Below are 17,773 nucleotides of genomic sequence, written 5' to 3'. Positions count from 1 at the left end.
TGAAAGCGGTACTAAGAGGAAAATTCATTGCATGGAGCACATTCCAGAAAAGAATGAAAAGTCAACAACTAAATGACTTAACATTACAGATCAAAGCCCTAGAAAAAGAAGAACAGAAAAACAGCAAAAGTAGTAGAAGACAGGAAAAAATTAAAATCAGAGCTGAAATCAATGAAATTGAAGCAAAAGAAACTATTCAAAAAATTGACAAAACAAAAAGTTGGTTCTTTGAGAAAGTAAACAAAATAGACAAACCCTTAGCCACACTAACAAAGAGAAGGAGAGAGAAAACTTAAATTACTAAAAATTCGTGAGGAAAAAGGAAGTATCATGACAGACACCACTGAGGTACATAACATAATGAGAAGCTACTTTCAAAATCTGTATTCCAACAAAATAGAAACTACCGTAGACATTGACAAATTTCTAGAGACATATGCTCCTCCCAAACTGAACCAGAAGGACATACACAATTTAAACAGATCAATATCAAGTAATGAAATAGAAGAAGCCATTAAAAACCTACCATCCAAGAAAAGCCCAGGACCAGATGGATTCTCAGCCAAATTCTACAAGACCTTCAAAGAAGAACTCATTCCAATACTTCTCAAAGTATTCCAGGAAATAGAAAAGGAGGGTACCATACCAAACTCATTCTATGAAGCTAATATCACCCTCATACCCAAACCAGGCAAAGACACATCAAGGAAAGAAAATTTTAGACCAATATCCTTGATGAATATAGATGCAAAGATCGTTAACAAAATATTGGCAAACCGTATCCAAAAACATATTAAAATCGTGCACCACAATCAAGTGGGGTTCATCCCTGGAATGCAAGGATGGTTTAAAATCCGTAAATCAATAAATGTAATCCATCATGTCAATAGACTTAAGGATAAGAATCATATGGTCATTTCAATTGACGCAGAAAAAGCGTTCAACAAAATACAACACCCCTTCATGCTCAAAACACTAGGAAAAATAGGGATAGTAGGAACATACCTGAACATTGTAAAGACTATTTATGCTAAGCCCATGGCCAACATCATTCTTAATGGAGAAAAACTGAAACCATTCCCTTTACAAATGGGAACAAGACAGGGATGTCCTCTTTCACCACTTCTATTCAACATTGTCCTCAAAACTCTAGCCAGAGCAATTAGGCAGACTGAAGAAATTAAAGGGATACGAATAGGAAAAGAGGAACTTAAGCTGTCACTATTTGCTGATGACATGATTCTATATTTAGAGGATCTAAAAAACTCCTCCAGAAAACTTCTAGACCTAATCAATGAATTCAGCAAAATAGCAGGCTATAAATTCAACACGCATAAATCAAGCATTTTTATATGCAAGCAATGAAACAGCTGAAAGGGAAATGAGGAAAACAACTCCATTTGCAATAGCCTCAAAAAAAAAAAAATACTTGGGAATCAATCTAACCAAAGAGGTAAAAGATCTCTACAATGAAAATTTCAAAACATTGAAGAAAGAAATTAAGGAAGACCTTAGAAGATGGAAAGATCTCCCATGTTCTTGGATAGGAAGAATTAATTTTGTCAAAATGGCCATACTACCAAAAGTGCTATACAGATTCAATGCAATTCCAATTAAAATCCCAATGATGTACCTTACAGAAATAGAGCAAGCAATCATGAAATTCATCTGGAAGAATAAGAAACCCAGAATAGCTAAAGCAATCCTTAGCAGGAAGAATGAAACAGGGGGTATCGCAATACCAGAACTTCAACTATACTACAAAGCAATAGTAACAAAAACGGCATGGTATTGGTACCAAAATAGACAGGAAGATCAATGGTGCAGAATAGAGGACACAGACACAAACTCAAAAAATACTATTTTCTCATACTAGACAAAGGTGCCAAAAATATGCAATGGAGAAAAGATAGCCTCTTCAACAAATGGTGCCTGGAGAACTGGAAATCCATATGCAGCAGAATGAAACTAAACCCTGTCTCTCACCGTGCACAAAAATCAACTCGCAATGGATCAAGGACCTTGAAATCAGACCAGAGACCCTGCAACTTATAGAAGAAAAAGTAGGTCCAAATCTTCAACTTGTTGGCTTAGGATCAGACTTCCTTAGCACAAGAAATAAAAGCAAGAATCAATAACTGGGATAGATTCAAACTAAATAGCTTTCTCTCAGCAAAGGAAACTATCAGCAATGCGAAGAGAGAGCCTACGGAGTGGGAGAATATCTTTGCCACTCATACTTCAGATAGAGCACTAATTTCCAGAATATATAAAGAACTCAAAAAACTCTACACCAACAATACAAATAACCCAATCAACAAATGGGCTAAGGAAATGAATAGACACTTCACAGAAGAAGATCTACAAGCAATCAACAAACATATGAAAAAATGTCCACCATCTTTAGTAATAAGAGAAATGCAAATAAAAACTACCCTAAGATTCCATCTCACCCCAATTAGAATGGCGATCATCAAGAATACAAGCAACAATAGGTGTTAGAGAGGATGTGGGGAAAAAGGTACACTCATACATTGCTGGTGGGGCTGCAAATCAGTGTAGCCACTCTGGAAAGCAGTGTGGAGATTCCTTAGAAAACCTGGAATGGAACCACCATTTGACCCAGCTATCCCACTCCTTGGCCTATACCCAAAGGACTTAAAATCAGCATACTACAGAGATACAGCCACATCAATGTTCATAGCTGCTCAATTCACAATAGCCAGATTGTGGAATCAACCTAGATGTCCTTCAATTGATGAATGGATAAAGAAACTGTGGTGTATATATATATACAATGGAATATTATTCAGCCATAAAGAATAATAAAATTATGGCATTTGCAGGCAAATGGATGAAATTGGAGAATATCATGCTAAGTGAGATAAGCCAATCTCAAAAAACCAAAGGACGAATGATCTCACTGATAAGCGGATGATGACACATAATGGGGGGTGGGAGGGGGGCAAGAATGGAGGAAAGAGGGACTGTATAGAGGGAAAAGAGGGGTGGGAGGGGTGGGGGGAAGGGAAAAATAACAGAATGAATCAAACACCATTACCCTATGTAAATGTATGATTACACAAATGGTATGCCATTACTCCATGTACAAACAGAAACAACATGTATCCCATTTGTTCACAATAAAAATTTTTTAAAAAATTGAATAAAAAAAATTTCCACCAGAAAACTTCTAGAACTCATGAATAAATTCAACAAAGTAGCAGGATATAAAATCAACACACATAAATCTAATGCATTTCTATTCATAAGTGATGAATCTTCTGAAAGAGAAATCAGGAAAACTACACTATTCACAATAGCCTCAAAAAAAATAAAATACTGAGGAATTGAACTAACAAAAGAGGTGAAAGGCTTCTAAAATGAAAACTACATAACAGTAAAGAAAGAAATTAAAGAAAAACTTAGAAAATGGAAAGATCTCCCATGTTCTTGGATAGGCAGAATTAATATTGCCAAAATGGCCACACTACCAAAAGTGCTATACAGATTCAATGAAATTCCAATTAAAATCCCAATGACATTCCTCATAGAAATAGAGAAAGCAATCATGAAACTCATTTGGAAAGATAAGAGACCGAGAATAGCCAAAGCAATCCTTGGCAGGAAGAGCGAAGCAGGAGGTATCACAATGCCAGATCTTAAACTATACTACAGAGCAACAGTAAAAAAAAAATGGCATGGTATTGGCACCAAAATAGGCAGGTAGATCAATGTTACAGAATAGAGGACATAGAGACAAACGCACATAAATATAGTTTTCTCATACTAGACAAAGATGCGAAAAACATACAGTGGAGAAAAGATAACCTCTTCAACAAATGGAGCTGGGAAAACTGGAAACACACATTCAGCAAAATGAAATTAAATTCCTATGACTCACCCTGCACAAAACTCATCTCAAATTGTATCAAGGACCTAGGAATTAGACCAGAGGCCCTGCACCAAATAGAAGAAAGAGTAGGCCCAAATCTTCATCATGTTGCCAGACTTCCTTAACAAGACTTCCAAAGCACAAGAAATAAAAACAAGAATCAAAAAAAATGGGATAGATTCAAACTAAAAAGCTTTTTCTCAGCAAAGGAAACAATAAAGTGAAGAGAGAGCCTACAGACTGAGAGATAATTTTTACCACACACACTTCAGATAGAGCACTAATCTCCAGAATTTATGAAGAATTCAAAAAACTTAACACCAAAAATACAAATAACCAATCAATAAATGGGCCAAGGAAATGAGCAGACACTTCACAGAAGAAGATCTATAAGCAATCAATATATTAAAAATTTTTCAAATCTCTAGTAATTAGAGAAACACAAATCAAAACCACCCTAAGATTTCATCTCGCTCCAATTAGAATGGCTATTACCAAGAATACAAGCAACAATAGGTGTCAGTGAGGATGTGGGAAAAAAGGTACATTGATACATTACTGGTAAGATTGTAAGATTGCAAATTGGTGCAGTCACTCTGGTAAGCAGTATGGAGATTCCTTAGAAATTCTGGAATGGAACCAACATTTGACCCAGTTATCCCACTCCTCAGTTTATACCCAAAGGACTTAAAATCAGCATTCTACAGTGACATAGCCATAGCAAAGTTTATAGCCGCTCAATTCGCAATAGCTAGACTGTGGAGTCAACCTAGATGCACTTCAATAGATGAGTGGATAAACAAACTGTGGAATGGAATGTAATATTGTGGAACACAATGGAATATTACTCAGCCATAAATAGGAATAAAATTATGGCATTTGCTGGTAAGTGGATGGAGTTGGAGAATATCATGCTAAGTGAAATAAGCCAATACCAATAAACCAAAGGCCAAATGTTTTCTTTGACAAGTGGATACTGATCATAATGGGGGGCTTAGGGGGATTAGGGAAGATGAAGTAATTTCAGATTATAAAGAGGGAAATGAGGGGAGGGGAGGAGTCAGTGGGTAGGAAAGATGGTGGAATGAGATAGACATCATTACCCTATGTACATGTATGATTACACAGATGGTATGGATCTACATCATGTGCAACCAGAGAAATGAAGTTATACTCCATTTGTGTACAATGAATCAAAATGCATTCTTCTATCATGTATAAATATATAGAACAAATAATAAAAAATAGTGAAAATTTCAAAAGTTTTATTAACAATAGAACAAAAAACATAAATTACTCAGAAATATATTTAATAAAAGATGTGCAGGAACTTGTACCCAAAAACTACAAAACATACCTGAGAGAACTTAGAGCAGGCACAAACGGAAATATATTCTGTATTAATTGGAAAATTCAATATTGCTAAAAATCTCAGCTTTCCCCCTTAAATATGTCTAGTAGGTTGTTCTGCAGACAGTAACGACAGGATTGAAAGTGAAAGACTAGCCTCAGAAACTTAGTGAGATTGTCTCAAAACAAAAAATAAAAAGGGATGGGAATATAACTTAATGGTAGGGTACCTTTGGGCTCAATGCCCAGTATTGTAAATAAATGCAAATTAATTAAGATGTGCTTTGGAAATTGTGCAAATACAAGGAAACTAAACAACATACTCTTGAATAGCCAACTTGTCAATGAAAAACATCAAAAGGAAAATTTAAAAATATTTTGAAACTAATGAAAATGGAAACACAACATACTAAAACCTATGGAAAGCAGCAGAAGTAGTACTAAGAAGGAAATTTATAGCACTAAGCCCCTACATCAAAAATAAAAAGACAGCGGGATGGAGGAAGGAAAGGGGAGAGAGAGAGAGAGAGAGAGAGAGAGAGAGAGAGAGAGAGAGAGAGAGAGAGAGAGGAGAGAGAAAGAGAGAGAGAGAGAGAGAGAGAGAGAGAGAGAGAGAGAGAGAGGGGGAGGTGGGTGGTAAAGAGAGAGAAATATTCCAAACAATCTAACAAAGAAACTCAAAGACAGCAATAACAAATAAAACTCAAAATTAGTAGAAGAAAAGAAATAACAAAGGTTAGAACAGAAATTAAAATGAAAAAATGAATACCATTAAAGAATATTCATTAAAGAAATAGTTTGTTTTTAGAAAAGATATACTAAATTTACAAACCTTTAGCTAGTATAACCAAGAAAAAAATAGACCACCTCCCAAAAAAAACTCAGAGATGAAAAGGGAGCTATTTCACATGATTCCACAGTAATATAAAGAACCATTAGGTATTATTATTAACAACTAAAGGCCAAAAAATAAAAATTAAAAACCTAGAAGTGGATACATTTTCCTCTTAGTACTGCTTTTACTGCATTCCATAGTTTTTGGTATATTGTATTTCCATTTTCATTTGTCTCAGAATTTTTTTTTTAATTTGTTTTGAATTTTTCATTGACCATTGGTCAATCAAGAGCATGTTGTTTAGTTTCCACTTCTGGACATAGATATCTTACCAAATTTAAACCATGATGACATGGAAAAATTGAACAGACCAATAATGAGTAAAGATATTGAATCAAAAATAACATCTAACAAAGAAAAGCCCTGGACCAGATGGCTTCGCTGCGGAATTCTACAAAACATATAAAGAAGAATTAATATCAATTCTACTTAAGCTATTTCAAAAATAGAAAGGGAGGCAACTCTGCCAGACTCATTCTACAAGGGCAGCATTATTCTGATACCAAACCAGACAAAAACATAACAAAAAAAAAACTATAGGTCAAGATCACTAATGTACACAGACATAAAAATCTCGACAAACTTCCAGCAAGCAAAACACAACAGTACATAAAAAGATTACACAGAGTGATCAAGTGGAAATTATCTCAGGGATACAAGAATGGTTCAACATACATAAACCAATAAATGTAATACATCATAAAAACAGACTGAAGAAAAGATCATAGGATAATCTCAATAGACACAGAAAAAGCATTCAATAAAATTCAACCTCTCTTCATTACAAAAACCTTCAACATATTAGATATGGAAGAAACATACATCGATATAATAAAGGTTATATGTGACAAACCCATCGTCCACATAGTAGAGAAAAACTGACAATGTTTCTTCTAAGTTCTGGAACAAAACACTTTCACCAGTTCTATAAACATAGTACTGGAAGTGTTAGCCACATCAATTAGATAAGGAAAGAAATTAAAGGACATCTATATTGTAAAGGAGAAAGTCAAATTATTCCTGTTTGCAGGTGACATAATTGCATGGGTACATATAAAACCAAAAATTGATAAATTCAGTAAAATTATAGGATAGAAAACCAGCATACAAAAAAAGTAGTACTTTTATACTCATAACATTCTTGATGAAAGAATTAGAAATGCAATTACATTCTTAATAGCCACAAAATTTTTAAAACCTAGATAAATGTAACAAAGGAATTTAAAGATTTCCACAATGAAAATTATAAACACTAATAAAGAATTTGAAGAACACACATCCACACACATACACAAAGGAAAGACTTTCCATTTTTATGGGTTAGAAGAATTAAAATGGTTAAAACACTGATATTTCCTAAAGCAATCTACAAATGTTAGGTAATCCACAACAAAATATCAGTGGCATTCTTCACAAAATTGATATAGACCATAAAATACCCAGAATAGTCTAAATAATCCTAAGGGGGAAAAAAAAAAAAAAGCTACAGGTATCACAATATTTGACTTTGAAACATACTACAAAGCTGCAGTTATCAAAACAGCATGATACTGGCCTGAAAACAGACACACAGACTAAGAGAACAGAACAGAAAATCAAGGAATTTATTCATGTACTTATAGCCAACTGATTCTCAACAAAGATATTAAGAAAGAACAATCTTTTCAATAAATTGTGCTGGGAAAACAAAACACACATATGCAGAAGGATGAAATTAGACTCTACTTCTTACCATATGGGCAAAAGACTTATCATATAGAAAAATGAACTCAAAATGGATCAAGGGCCTAAATATAAGACCTGAAACTATGTGTTATGTTTTAGATATGAGGTGTCCCCAAAAAACCCATGTGAGAGACAATGCAAGAAAGTTTAGAGGGAAACTGATTGGGTTCTGACAGCCTTAACCTAATCAGTGCATTAATCTACTGATAGGGATTAACTGGGTGGTAACTGTAGGCAGGGAAGGTGTGGCTGGAGGTGGGTCATGCCTTGGGGGAATATATTTTATCCCAGTGAACAGAGTTTCTTCTTTCTCTGTTTCCTGATTGTCATATCCTGAGTAGCTCTCTTCTGCCACACTCTTCTACTTTGATGTTTTGCCTCACCTTAGGCCTAGAGCAATGGAGTTGGCCATCTCTGAATTAAGACCTCTGAAACTGTGGGCACCAAATAAACTTTCCCTTCTCTAAAATTGTTCTTGTTAAATCTTTTTGTCACAGCAACAAAAAGCTGACTAAAACACTATGAAACAACTAAAAGAAGACACAGGGGAAATATTTCAGGACATTGGCACAGGCCAAGTTTTTTTTTAAATAGCCCCAAAATTCAGGCAATAAAAGCAAAATAGGACAAATGATGGTATATCAAACTAGGAAGCTTCTGCATGATAAAGGAAACAATCAAGAGAGAGAAGAGACATCCTCCATAAAAATGGGAGAAAATATTTACAATTCATCCATCTGATAAGGGTTAATATTCAGAATATATAAGGAACACAACTCAAAATCATAATAATAATAATAATCTGATTTTAAAATGAGCAAATGACTTGCAGAGCTATTTCTCAAAGGAAGACATACAAACAGATGAGTATATGAAACAATGGTCAACATTATCATTGGGGAAATGCAAGTACAAATCATACTGAGATATCCAAGTTAGAATACAAGAAGAAATAAATGCTGATATTGGTGTGGAGAAAAAGAACTCTTATGCCAGTCTTGATGGGAACATACATTATTACAAGTATTATGGTAAACAGTACAGAGGTTCTTCAAACAAGAAGAAATAGAACTACCATCTGATCCAATAACCCCACTGCTGAGTACATATCCAAATGAAAGAAATCATTATAACAAATAGATATAATACCTGCATACCTTTCATTGCAGCACTATTCCTAAAAGCCAATATACAGAATCAATCAAGATAAACATCAATGGATGAACGTAATTTTAAAATGTTGTCTAGGGGTTGGGGCTGTAGCTCAGTGATGGAACATCTGCCTAGCATTTGTTGTGAGGCCCTGGGTTCAATCCCCAGTGCCCCACCCCCACAAAATGGTCTAGGTCTATAGGACTATACCCACAACGATTCCATTATCCAGTCATAAAAAGTGATGAAATTCTGTCACTTATGGCAACATAAATGAAACTAGTGGATATTGTGTTTAGTGAAATTAGCCAGGCACAGAAAGAAAAATGCTGCACATTCTCATTCGTTAAAGAGAAAAATGTTGATCACATTGAAGAACAGTGATCACTAGAGGATAGGAAGGATAGGGAGAAAGGGAAATAGGGGCTGGATAACAGATTCCAAAATATAGCTAGATAGGAGGAATTAGTTCTAACATCCTGTAGTCTACAACAATTTATTATATATTTCAAAATAGAGAAGATTTTGAAGTCTCCCAATACACAAAAATGATATTTGAGTAGATGAAAATGCTCATTACCTTGTATACATGTATCAAATTATCATTCTGTACCTCATAAATAAGTACACATTTTTTGTCAATTAAAATAAAGATAATTTAATTAAATTAAAACTGTGCTAAAAAAGGCAAATGATTTAAACACAAAGTATAAAAGAAAATATATAAATGGCCACTAAGTATATACAGACATGTTCAACATAATCATCCTAAAACAAAAAAATAAACCTTTATTGAGATATCACTCTTCCCCTTCCAGAGGAAGATTGAACACGCCAAATATTAGTAAGGATATGGAGTAAACAGAAGTCCCATATGTTGTTGTTGAGAATATAATATGGTACAATCATTTTGGAAAAACACCTGGCAGTTTCTTTTAAAAGTAAACTCACACCTACCCTATTGCCCAGCATTTTTGCACCTAAGTATTTACCCAAGAGAAATGGAAACATGCTCAAAAAAGACCTGTACACATGAATATTCATAGTAGTTTATTCAGGACAGCTAAAAACTAGAAACAACCCAGGTGTATACCAATGGCAGAATGGAATAACTGACTATAATGGAATATTGCCTAGCAATAAAATGAAATGGACTACTACATACAACAATGTGGACAGATCTCAACAGCATTAGGCTTAAAGAAGTCCTACATAGAAGAGTGAATATGGCATAATTTTGCTTATATTAAGTTCTGAAACAGAATAACTGTTGAAAAAAAAGTCAGAACAATTGTTGCCTCTTGGAGTTGGTAGAGGCAGTTATTGACAATAGAGAACGAGGAGGAGTTAGGGACTGAATGTGTCCTCTCATATTCACATTTTGAAATCCTAACCGCCAATGTGATGGTATTAGAAGGTGGGGCCTTTGGAATATAATTGGGTTATGAGGGGGGAACCCCTGTGAATGGGATTAGTGTCCTCATAACAGGGAGCCCAAAGAAGTCTCCCCTTCCTTCTGCTGCCTCAGTATACAATGAGAAGATGGTAGTATGCTGGCACCTGATCTTGGCCTAATCTCTGGAACTGTGAAAAATAAATTTCTGTTGTTTAAAACTCTCAATCTATGATAGTTGGTAAGTAGTCTGAACTGATGATGACTATAATAATTTTGGAGATAACAGTAAAGTTCTATATCTCAGTGAAGTTTTACAGGTGTGTGTATTTGTCAAAATTCAGTGAAAGTATAGTTAAGATTCATGCATTGTATTGTACATCCTCTTACCTTAAAAGAAAAGGGTAAACAAACAACTATGATCTATGGTTAATGGTATACATGCTGAAGTATTTAAAACAAAATATATTAATGACTTTTGTTGACTTTGAAATATATAAAAATTAGGATGGGTTATTATGTGGATAGAGAGATCAACAGACATAAAGTGTTAATGGTAGAGCATTTGTGGTGGATATACAGTTGTCACCATAAAATTCTCTTAATACTATGTCAGATAATTTTTAAAGTAAGATGTTAGACAAACAGTGAAAGTTTTTTTTAAGTATATTCTATTTTTCTAAGAGAAAATTTCAACAAAATCTAGTTTGTATTTTGGAAGTGCAGAAAATCTTCTGCTTACTGAATAATTAGTCCATGAGATATGCCTAAATTAAGGAGCAAAATGTCTCTTAGTTCCTCAAAAAGAATAACCACTTATGGAAAGATTGGTCTTTTGCTAAAAAGAACTAATTTTCTTTTTGTAAGTTGATTTTTATTGGTATACTTTGTTTTCTGTGTGGTGATTACAAACAATCAATGATTATAATGTAATTTACCTCTACCAAGGAAGTCTCAAATAGTATATGGTTTTGATGTGTACATATGTTTTTTAATTATTAATTGGAATTATGTCTTAAAAATAATTTCTCATACTTCATATAGCAATATAAACTTTACCACAGAGAACTAAAATATGAGAACTTTGTAATAATATAAGCACTTTCTGCCTTGATTTTCAAATACTAATTTTAACTGATACTTGTACAAGTATGTGTGTGTGTGTGTGTGTGTGTTTATATACTCTTATATTTAAAAGCTCTCAAGCATGAATGCTCTGCCAGGTTATACATTACCTCCAGTATAGGGTTTCCAGTTATAATACTTTCCTCGGAAAGGCATATTGTCAAAGTCTGCACATTGTTTCTCTCGAAAATCTCGGGAACCCAAAGGGCATGGCTAAAATAAAATAAAATCATAAATGGTACCATTGTTGTAAATTACCAAAACCAAGGGACAATGTCCCTAAAATTAAAATTGCCTGAATCCCATCATATTAGCTCACTACCTTATTCTGCCTATAATTCTGGTATTTGGTTTACTGTTAGATAATCAATATTCAGATTCAAGTATCTAAATTGTAATCTTAGCTATAGAAGACATAACTGAAGTCATTTAAACAGAGTTAAGTGTTAAGGGAGTTTCAATATAAATTTACCCTAGGACACATGTCATAGTCTATTTTGTAATCAATCCATCATATATCTCCTTATAAACATACACAAAAACTAGATGATAAAACTAAAACTGAGAGTCCTTTTAGTTGAGATAGCAGGTCTATACTCTGTGAAGAGCCCTGAATTTTAAAATATTTTAGCATATTAAGATATAATACTCTCAATGCCAAACCTAATGACTCATCTTGTTAAATTACTCTTCTTGATTGCCTTTAATAAAAATGAAAAGTAACTATTTACCATAAACTATATAGAGTACCATGCTGGAAGGACATGTTTGCAGGGTCTTTTATTTCATGGCCTACTAATCGCCAGATCTTTGGAATGCTAAGATGACAGGAGTGCTTTTCTTTTTTAACTATTTTTAGGGAATCCTAAATAAGAACTAAAATTGTCAGTGGCTTTGCCATGCCGCAAACCTACTTTTAAAGAATATCAATTTCAAAAAATACAAGTAATTTGAACATAGATACAAGTTTTCACATAATCTTTAAATACTTGTGAAATACCAACCACCCCAAAGTTCATCCAAGCACAGTTTTCAATCTAGGTGGAAAATCAAGCTGCAAGTGAAAAGTAATAGAACTATTTCAGGTAATATTCATAGCATACAACAAATTCTCCAGGCTATCTATAGGTGCTGTTTAGGGGTGAAAGAGCAATGTGTCATGTGGTTAGTTAGGGACACACTGGTTGAGAAAGAAAATCTTAGGTATGTTTCAAAGTGTTCCAGGTATTGAACAAGTTAAGAAATAAAAAGAGGAGAGTAAGGGGCCATTAAGAGCGAAACCAAGTAAAATCATGGGGACAGGAAAGAAAAGATTATACATTAAGAATGTTTGGAAAGCCAGGTGTGATGACACATGCCTGTAATCCCAGAGGCTCGGAGGCTGACAGGAAGATTGCAAGTTCAAGACCAGCCTCAGCAACTTAACAAAGTTCTAAGCAACTTAGTGACACCCCGTCTCAAAATAAAAAAACAAAAAAGGCTGGGAATGTAGCTCAGTGCTAAAGCACCCTGGTTCAGTTCTCAGTATGAAAAACAAAGAAAGAAATCATGGTTGGAAAAAGGTACCCTAGATGAAAGAAAAGGACCATATAGAAGTCTAAGAATAAATGATATTTCATATATCAACACTAGTGTATAATAAAGCCTATATTAACAAATTAAGGTATCATAAGGGCCACTGGCTAAAAGCAAACAAAAAATTGCTATTTTTCACTATCTGTTAGTGATTCCTCTAAATAGAAGAAAAGTAAAAGGTCGATTAGAGGATATTATTATTTAATTAAAGCACTTCCATAATACTTCAAAAGATTTCTGTTCTATTCTTCCTGTGATAACCACTACCAGGGTCAGCATAATAAAAATATTAATAATAACAATAGCTACTAGTACTTGATAAGCACTACTCTGTGGCACACTGTTCAGAGATCTTTACATGCATTATCTATTTGATTCCTCTTCAACACCCTCTTATGAAGTAGTTATAATTAGTAATCCCATTTTATATTGAAGTAAACTGGGATACAGAAAGATTGCTTAGTAATAATTTCAGGGTGAAAACACCTCCTGATTGGGAGCATGCTCTGGACTCTCTTAATACCACAATAATAGCATAAGGTTTCACATTTAATCAAGTGGTCATGTCTGTGTTCCAATACAAATATTTACAGAGATTACAGGTCAGATTTGGCCTGGGTGGTGCCATTTGCCAAACCCTTGTTTAGAATGTTCCATAATAGATACATTTATCTGGTAGCATTTCACAGAAAAAGCAGAAGCAATAATAATTTTTGAGCCAACACAGAATCATACCTTTCAAGAAGTGATATTAGAGGTGATATAATCTAATTTGCACAAGATGCTTACAATCATCCTAAATTGGCCATAGTATCTATATAAACACCTATACAAAGATAGATCAAAGACTTTTCAGAAAGCTACAATAATAAGCAGGTTCTTCCTTACTTCCAGTCCAAACTTCTTGCCTTCCTGTAACCCAGTGGTTTTCCTTTCTTCTGGACTCACACTGAACAAATCTAACCGCTTAACTGAAAGTTATCTAGGACTTAATGGCTTTCCTATGAACACATCATGATTTATCATTAGTTTTCTTGAAACGAGGTACCAAAACTGGCCTTAAGTATCTTTGTTTCATCTAGCAAGTATTTATAGATCATTTAATATGCATCAGATATAACCTAGGGTCTGGGGTAACAGAAAAAACTAAAACATGTTCCGTCTCTGCTTTCATGGAGCTTACTGTAGTCGGAAATGAGAAAATGAACAGAAGGCAGGGTAAGGAGATTGACAGTGAGGTGGGAGGGAAGTTGTTTTATATAGTAAGGTTAGAGAAATTCTTTCTAAGGTAGCATTTAAACAGAGTTTTAAAAAATGAGGGAATGACTTATGTACACATCTGTGAAAAGTGTTTCAGGAAATAGTGAGTGCAAAGACCTTGAGAGGGAGTGTGTTGAGGGTGTTTGCAGAAAAGTAAAGAGAACAGAATGGCTTGAGAATTACAGTGGACTCAAGGACTTGATCCCATGTCATTGTGTTTCTAGAATACATCCACTAGAGTACTATCCTAATGTCAGTGTTCCTATCATGAATGCTCTGAATCTGTGTTGATCAAAATAGGCTCAGTATTATATGCTGGTTCAAAAGAATGAGAGGGATCAAAGGAAAGAGTATTATCTGAAAGAAAAATGAGGTAAATTCGTTTTTGTTTAGTTTAGGAATAATGAGGTTTAAGGAGTAATGCTTTGTAATTACTTAACGATAATAAATGCTGACACTATCCAGAAACCATAACAGACAACAGCAGGCATAAGCAACAGAGTTTTTATTTAAAGCCTGACAGATTTTCAGTCTCCGAGAGCAAATGCTAATCAAGCATTCTCTCCTAAAAATCAACCAGGAAGGCCCCACATAAATCCAAAGAGCACAGCTGCAGGTTTCCTTAATGCAAAGAAATTTTTTAAAATTAATATTAACATCTGTATGACCACTGTTTTTCAGAGATCTGTGTAAGCACATTCTATAAACAAACTGTCTTGTGCTTTCAATTATTCTAATAGTTTAGGAACATCTACTTTTAACTAAATTCAATGTTTTATTTTATATATGTATAAATTTATATATATGTATATATATATATACACATATATATATATATATATATATTTTTTTTTTTTTTTTTTTGCCATGCTGGGGATTGAACCCAGGACCTCTTGCATGCCAGGCAAGTGCTTTACCGAGCTACATTCCCAGTCCAATACGTTTTATTTTAGATAAATAAATTTTTAAAAAATAACTCATTGAGGCATAAAGTTGCTACAGAAAGAAGTTGGAATTTCTGCTGACAAACTTTCCAGTGACATTTCTATTACTGGGGCTCTAATCCCAGTTCCAAAGAATAGGGTGACCTCCACAAGTTCAAAATTCCTTTGTGCCTTCTTTCATTTGTGAAATATACTCCAAATGTCCTGATTTTGAGGAGAAATATATCCTAAAATATCCCACAAATGCAGAAAATTCTGAAAATAGTATATTATGTCTGAGGGTAATAAACAGTGTGAAGAGGGCTGAGAATGAAAACGCTTTCCCCTTTCCTTTTCTCTTTCCCTTTTCCTCTCCAGTTCCTAAAGGAAATGGGCACTCTGGGAAGATACAATGATTTCTATAGTCTCAGGGAAAACTGCAAAATAAGTAAAACTTCGACTTCCTTTCTTTTACTTTCTACTGCTTCTTCCTTTCACAGCAAATACACTTTTGCTTTACCTAATTACACTAGATCTGCCCTCAACACTTCCAAAGTTTAATTTTCTTTTTCCTTTCCAGGAAAGAAACACATTTGTATTTATGAAAGTACATTAGAACTCATAAGGCATAAATATCTATAATATTAGCTACACTGAATTGAGTACCAATTAATACTAGTAATAGCAGTAGATATTTTACATATGTAATTCTTCTAATTATCAAACACTCATGCAAGTTTGATATAGATCCTATTTATTTAGGAATTCACAAAAGTTTGGTACAGTTAGGTGATTTACAACATTAAGTAGCAATAAGTGTCACAGTCAGGATTCACATGTGAGTCGATTTAACTCCCAAGTACATGCTCTTTCACCACAATTCTATCTCCAAATATTTACCATAATTTTCCCATTTACAAAACCAAGGCACTAACACTCTGAATGACTTATGCAATGGGGGGAAAAAAGTTGAATAGCATACCCCTCTAGCAAAGCCAGCTGAGAACCCACCAAAGTCCTACACAATTTGCACTTAAATTTTAGAATGGATTGCACATGATCTGGAAAATCCTTGCACTCCACACTTTTTTATAGGTTTAATGCATAAAGTAAAAGAGGAACAATGAATATTTGAAGATGTAAGAATAATATGACTTTCCACCCAGGCAAACTGGAACTCACTTATTTCATGAGAAATTCTAATCTAGTCTTATAAATCTTTGTTCCCCCTGCCCCTTGGTTTTGGAAAACGACAGCACCAGGAAATTCTTTTTAGGAATTTAGGAATGGACTGTCCTAGAGTCCACTTCATAGTTCCTAACACTTTTTATTTAAGCTTTGATATAAAATTTGGTCCACAACCTTAATATAGCCATATTTTTAATTCTTTACAAAGATTCAAGTTTTCTAGTAAGGTATTTGCATAATTCACCCTTAAATTCTTCTACTTAAAATAGTTATAATATGTATACCAATTTTTACCTTCTTAGAACATTTTGCAAGGTAGTTTTAAGCTACTGGAATAATAAAAATAGTTCAGGAAACAAAATGTCTGATTTTGACCAATATCAGTAAAAAAGGAGATTTTGATTCAGATAGTAATCAAAAGCCTATTTTTGAGCAACTCATGAACAAACATTTTTCAGAAGCTTCAACACAGAACCAGAATATTTACTTTTCATTATTATAGCCCTACCAGAAAATCATGTTAGTTTTTACCTTTGCCCATGTATAAAAATTATCAGGGCCTACTACACAATTTATCTCTATTTCCAAAGAGAACTGTTTCCTGAATCCATGAACCCTTAGCATTATGGCTTCCATAACATTCAGCCCTCCAAGTCCAAGTTCCAGAAGGCCCAGTCTTTTAGATTAACTCACAATACCAAATACTCAATTGTAGTTCTTGGTTTAATGGTTAGACCAAACTTTACCCAGTTCTCCTAAATGTCTTTAATAAGTGCTCCTGGTCTCTTCTCAGTAGCTTCTAGATGAAAAGAATATTAGTTTGTTCCTGCTATAGCTCTTGTCTTTACCAACAATTCTACCATGGAGATCATCATGTGCATGTCAAAGTTGCTTTTGAAAACTTTCTAGTGTGACTTATGGTGAAGTAGGAAACAAATTGCCCAGTTCAATACATCTGATGCAGATAATCAGTCTTAAAGTCAAGCATCTGAACAGCCTGGTTATATTGCTATTAAGAGTGACAGGGCAATTTTATAGTTGGATACACTTTTATGAAATTTTTAATGATTGAAGATTTTGTCTTTATAAATTGACTCCTCTATCCCTATGAACATTTAATTTATTTATTTATTTGAAACAAGACTAAGAGTCAATCAAACATTTTGCCTTTCCTACTGGAGAGCTCTTTTCTTCGACCACTCCTATACCCTTCAAATGTCTGCAGTCGGAATTAGGAAGATAATGAGAAATACTCTTTCTGTGTTTGCAACTTTTAAAGACTATTTGTCCCA

The 17,773-nt window shown here is 34.1% G+C and overlaps 1 protein-coding gene across 5 annotated transcripts in view; it reads right to left on the bottom strand.

Annotated features, from left to right (window-relative positions):
- Positions 1-17,773, bottom strand: part of ADAMTS6 (ADAM metallopeptidase with thrombospondin type 1 motif 6) — a 318,093-nt gene that overhangs the window by 84,235 nt on the left and 216,085 nt on the right. For all 5 annotated transcript variants that reach the window (XM_079144861.1, XM_079144865.1, XM_079144864.1 and 2 more), the window contains one exon: positions 11,646-11,748. In XM_079144861.1, coding sequence (XP_079000987.1) covers positions 11,646-11,748 — 103 coding nt within the window. The remainder of the gene's footprint in view (positions 1-11,645; positions 11,749-17,773) is intronic.

Source organism: Sciurus vulgaris (assembly GCF_902686455.1).
Source record: "Sciurus vulgaris genome assembly, chromosome: 6".
NCBI lineage: Eukaryota > Metazoa > Chordata > Mammalia > Rodentia > Sciuridae > Sciurus > Sciurus vulgaris.
This window is presented reverse-complemented; position numbering and strand designations above follow the sequence as displayed.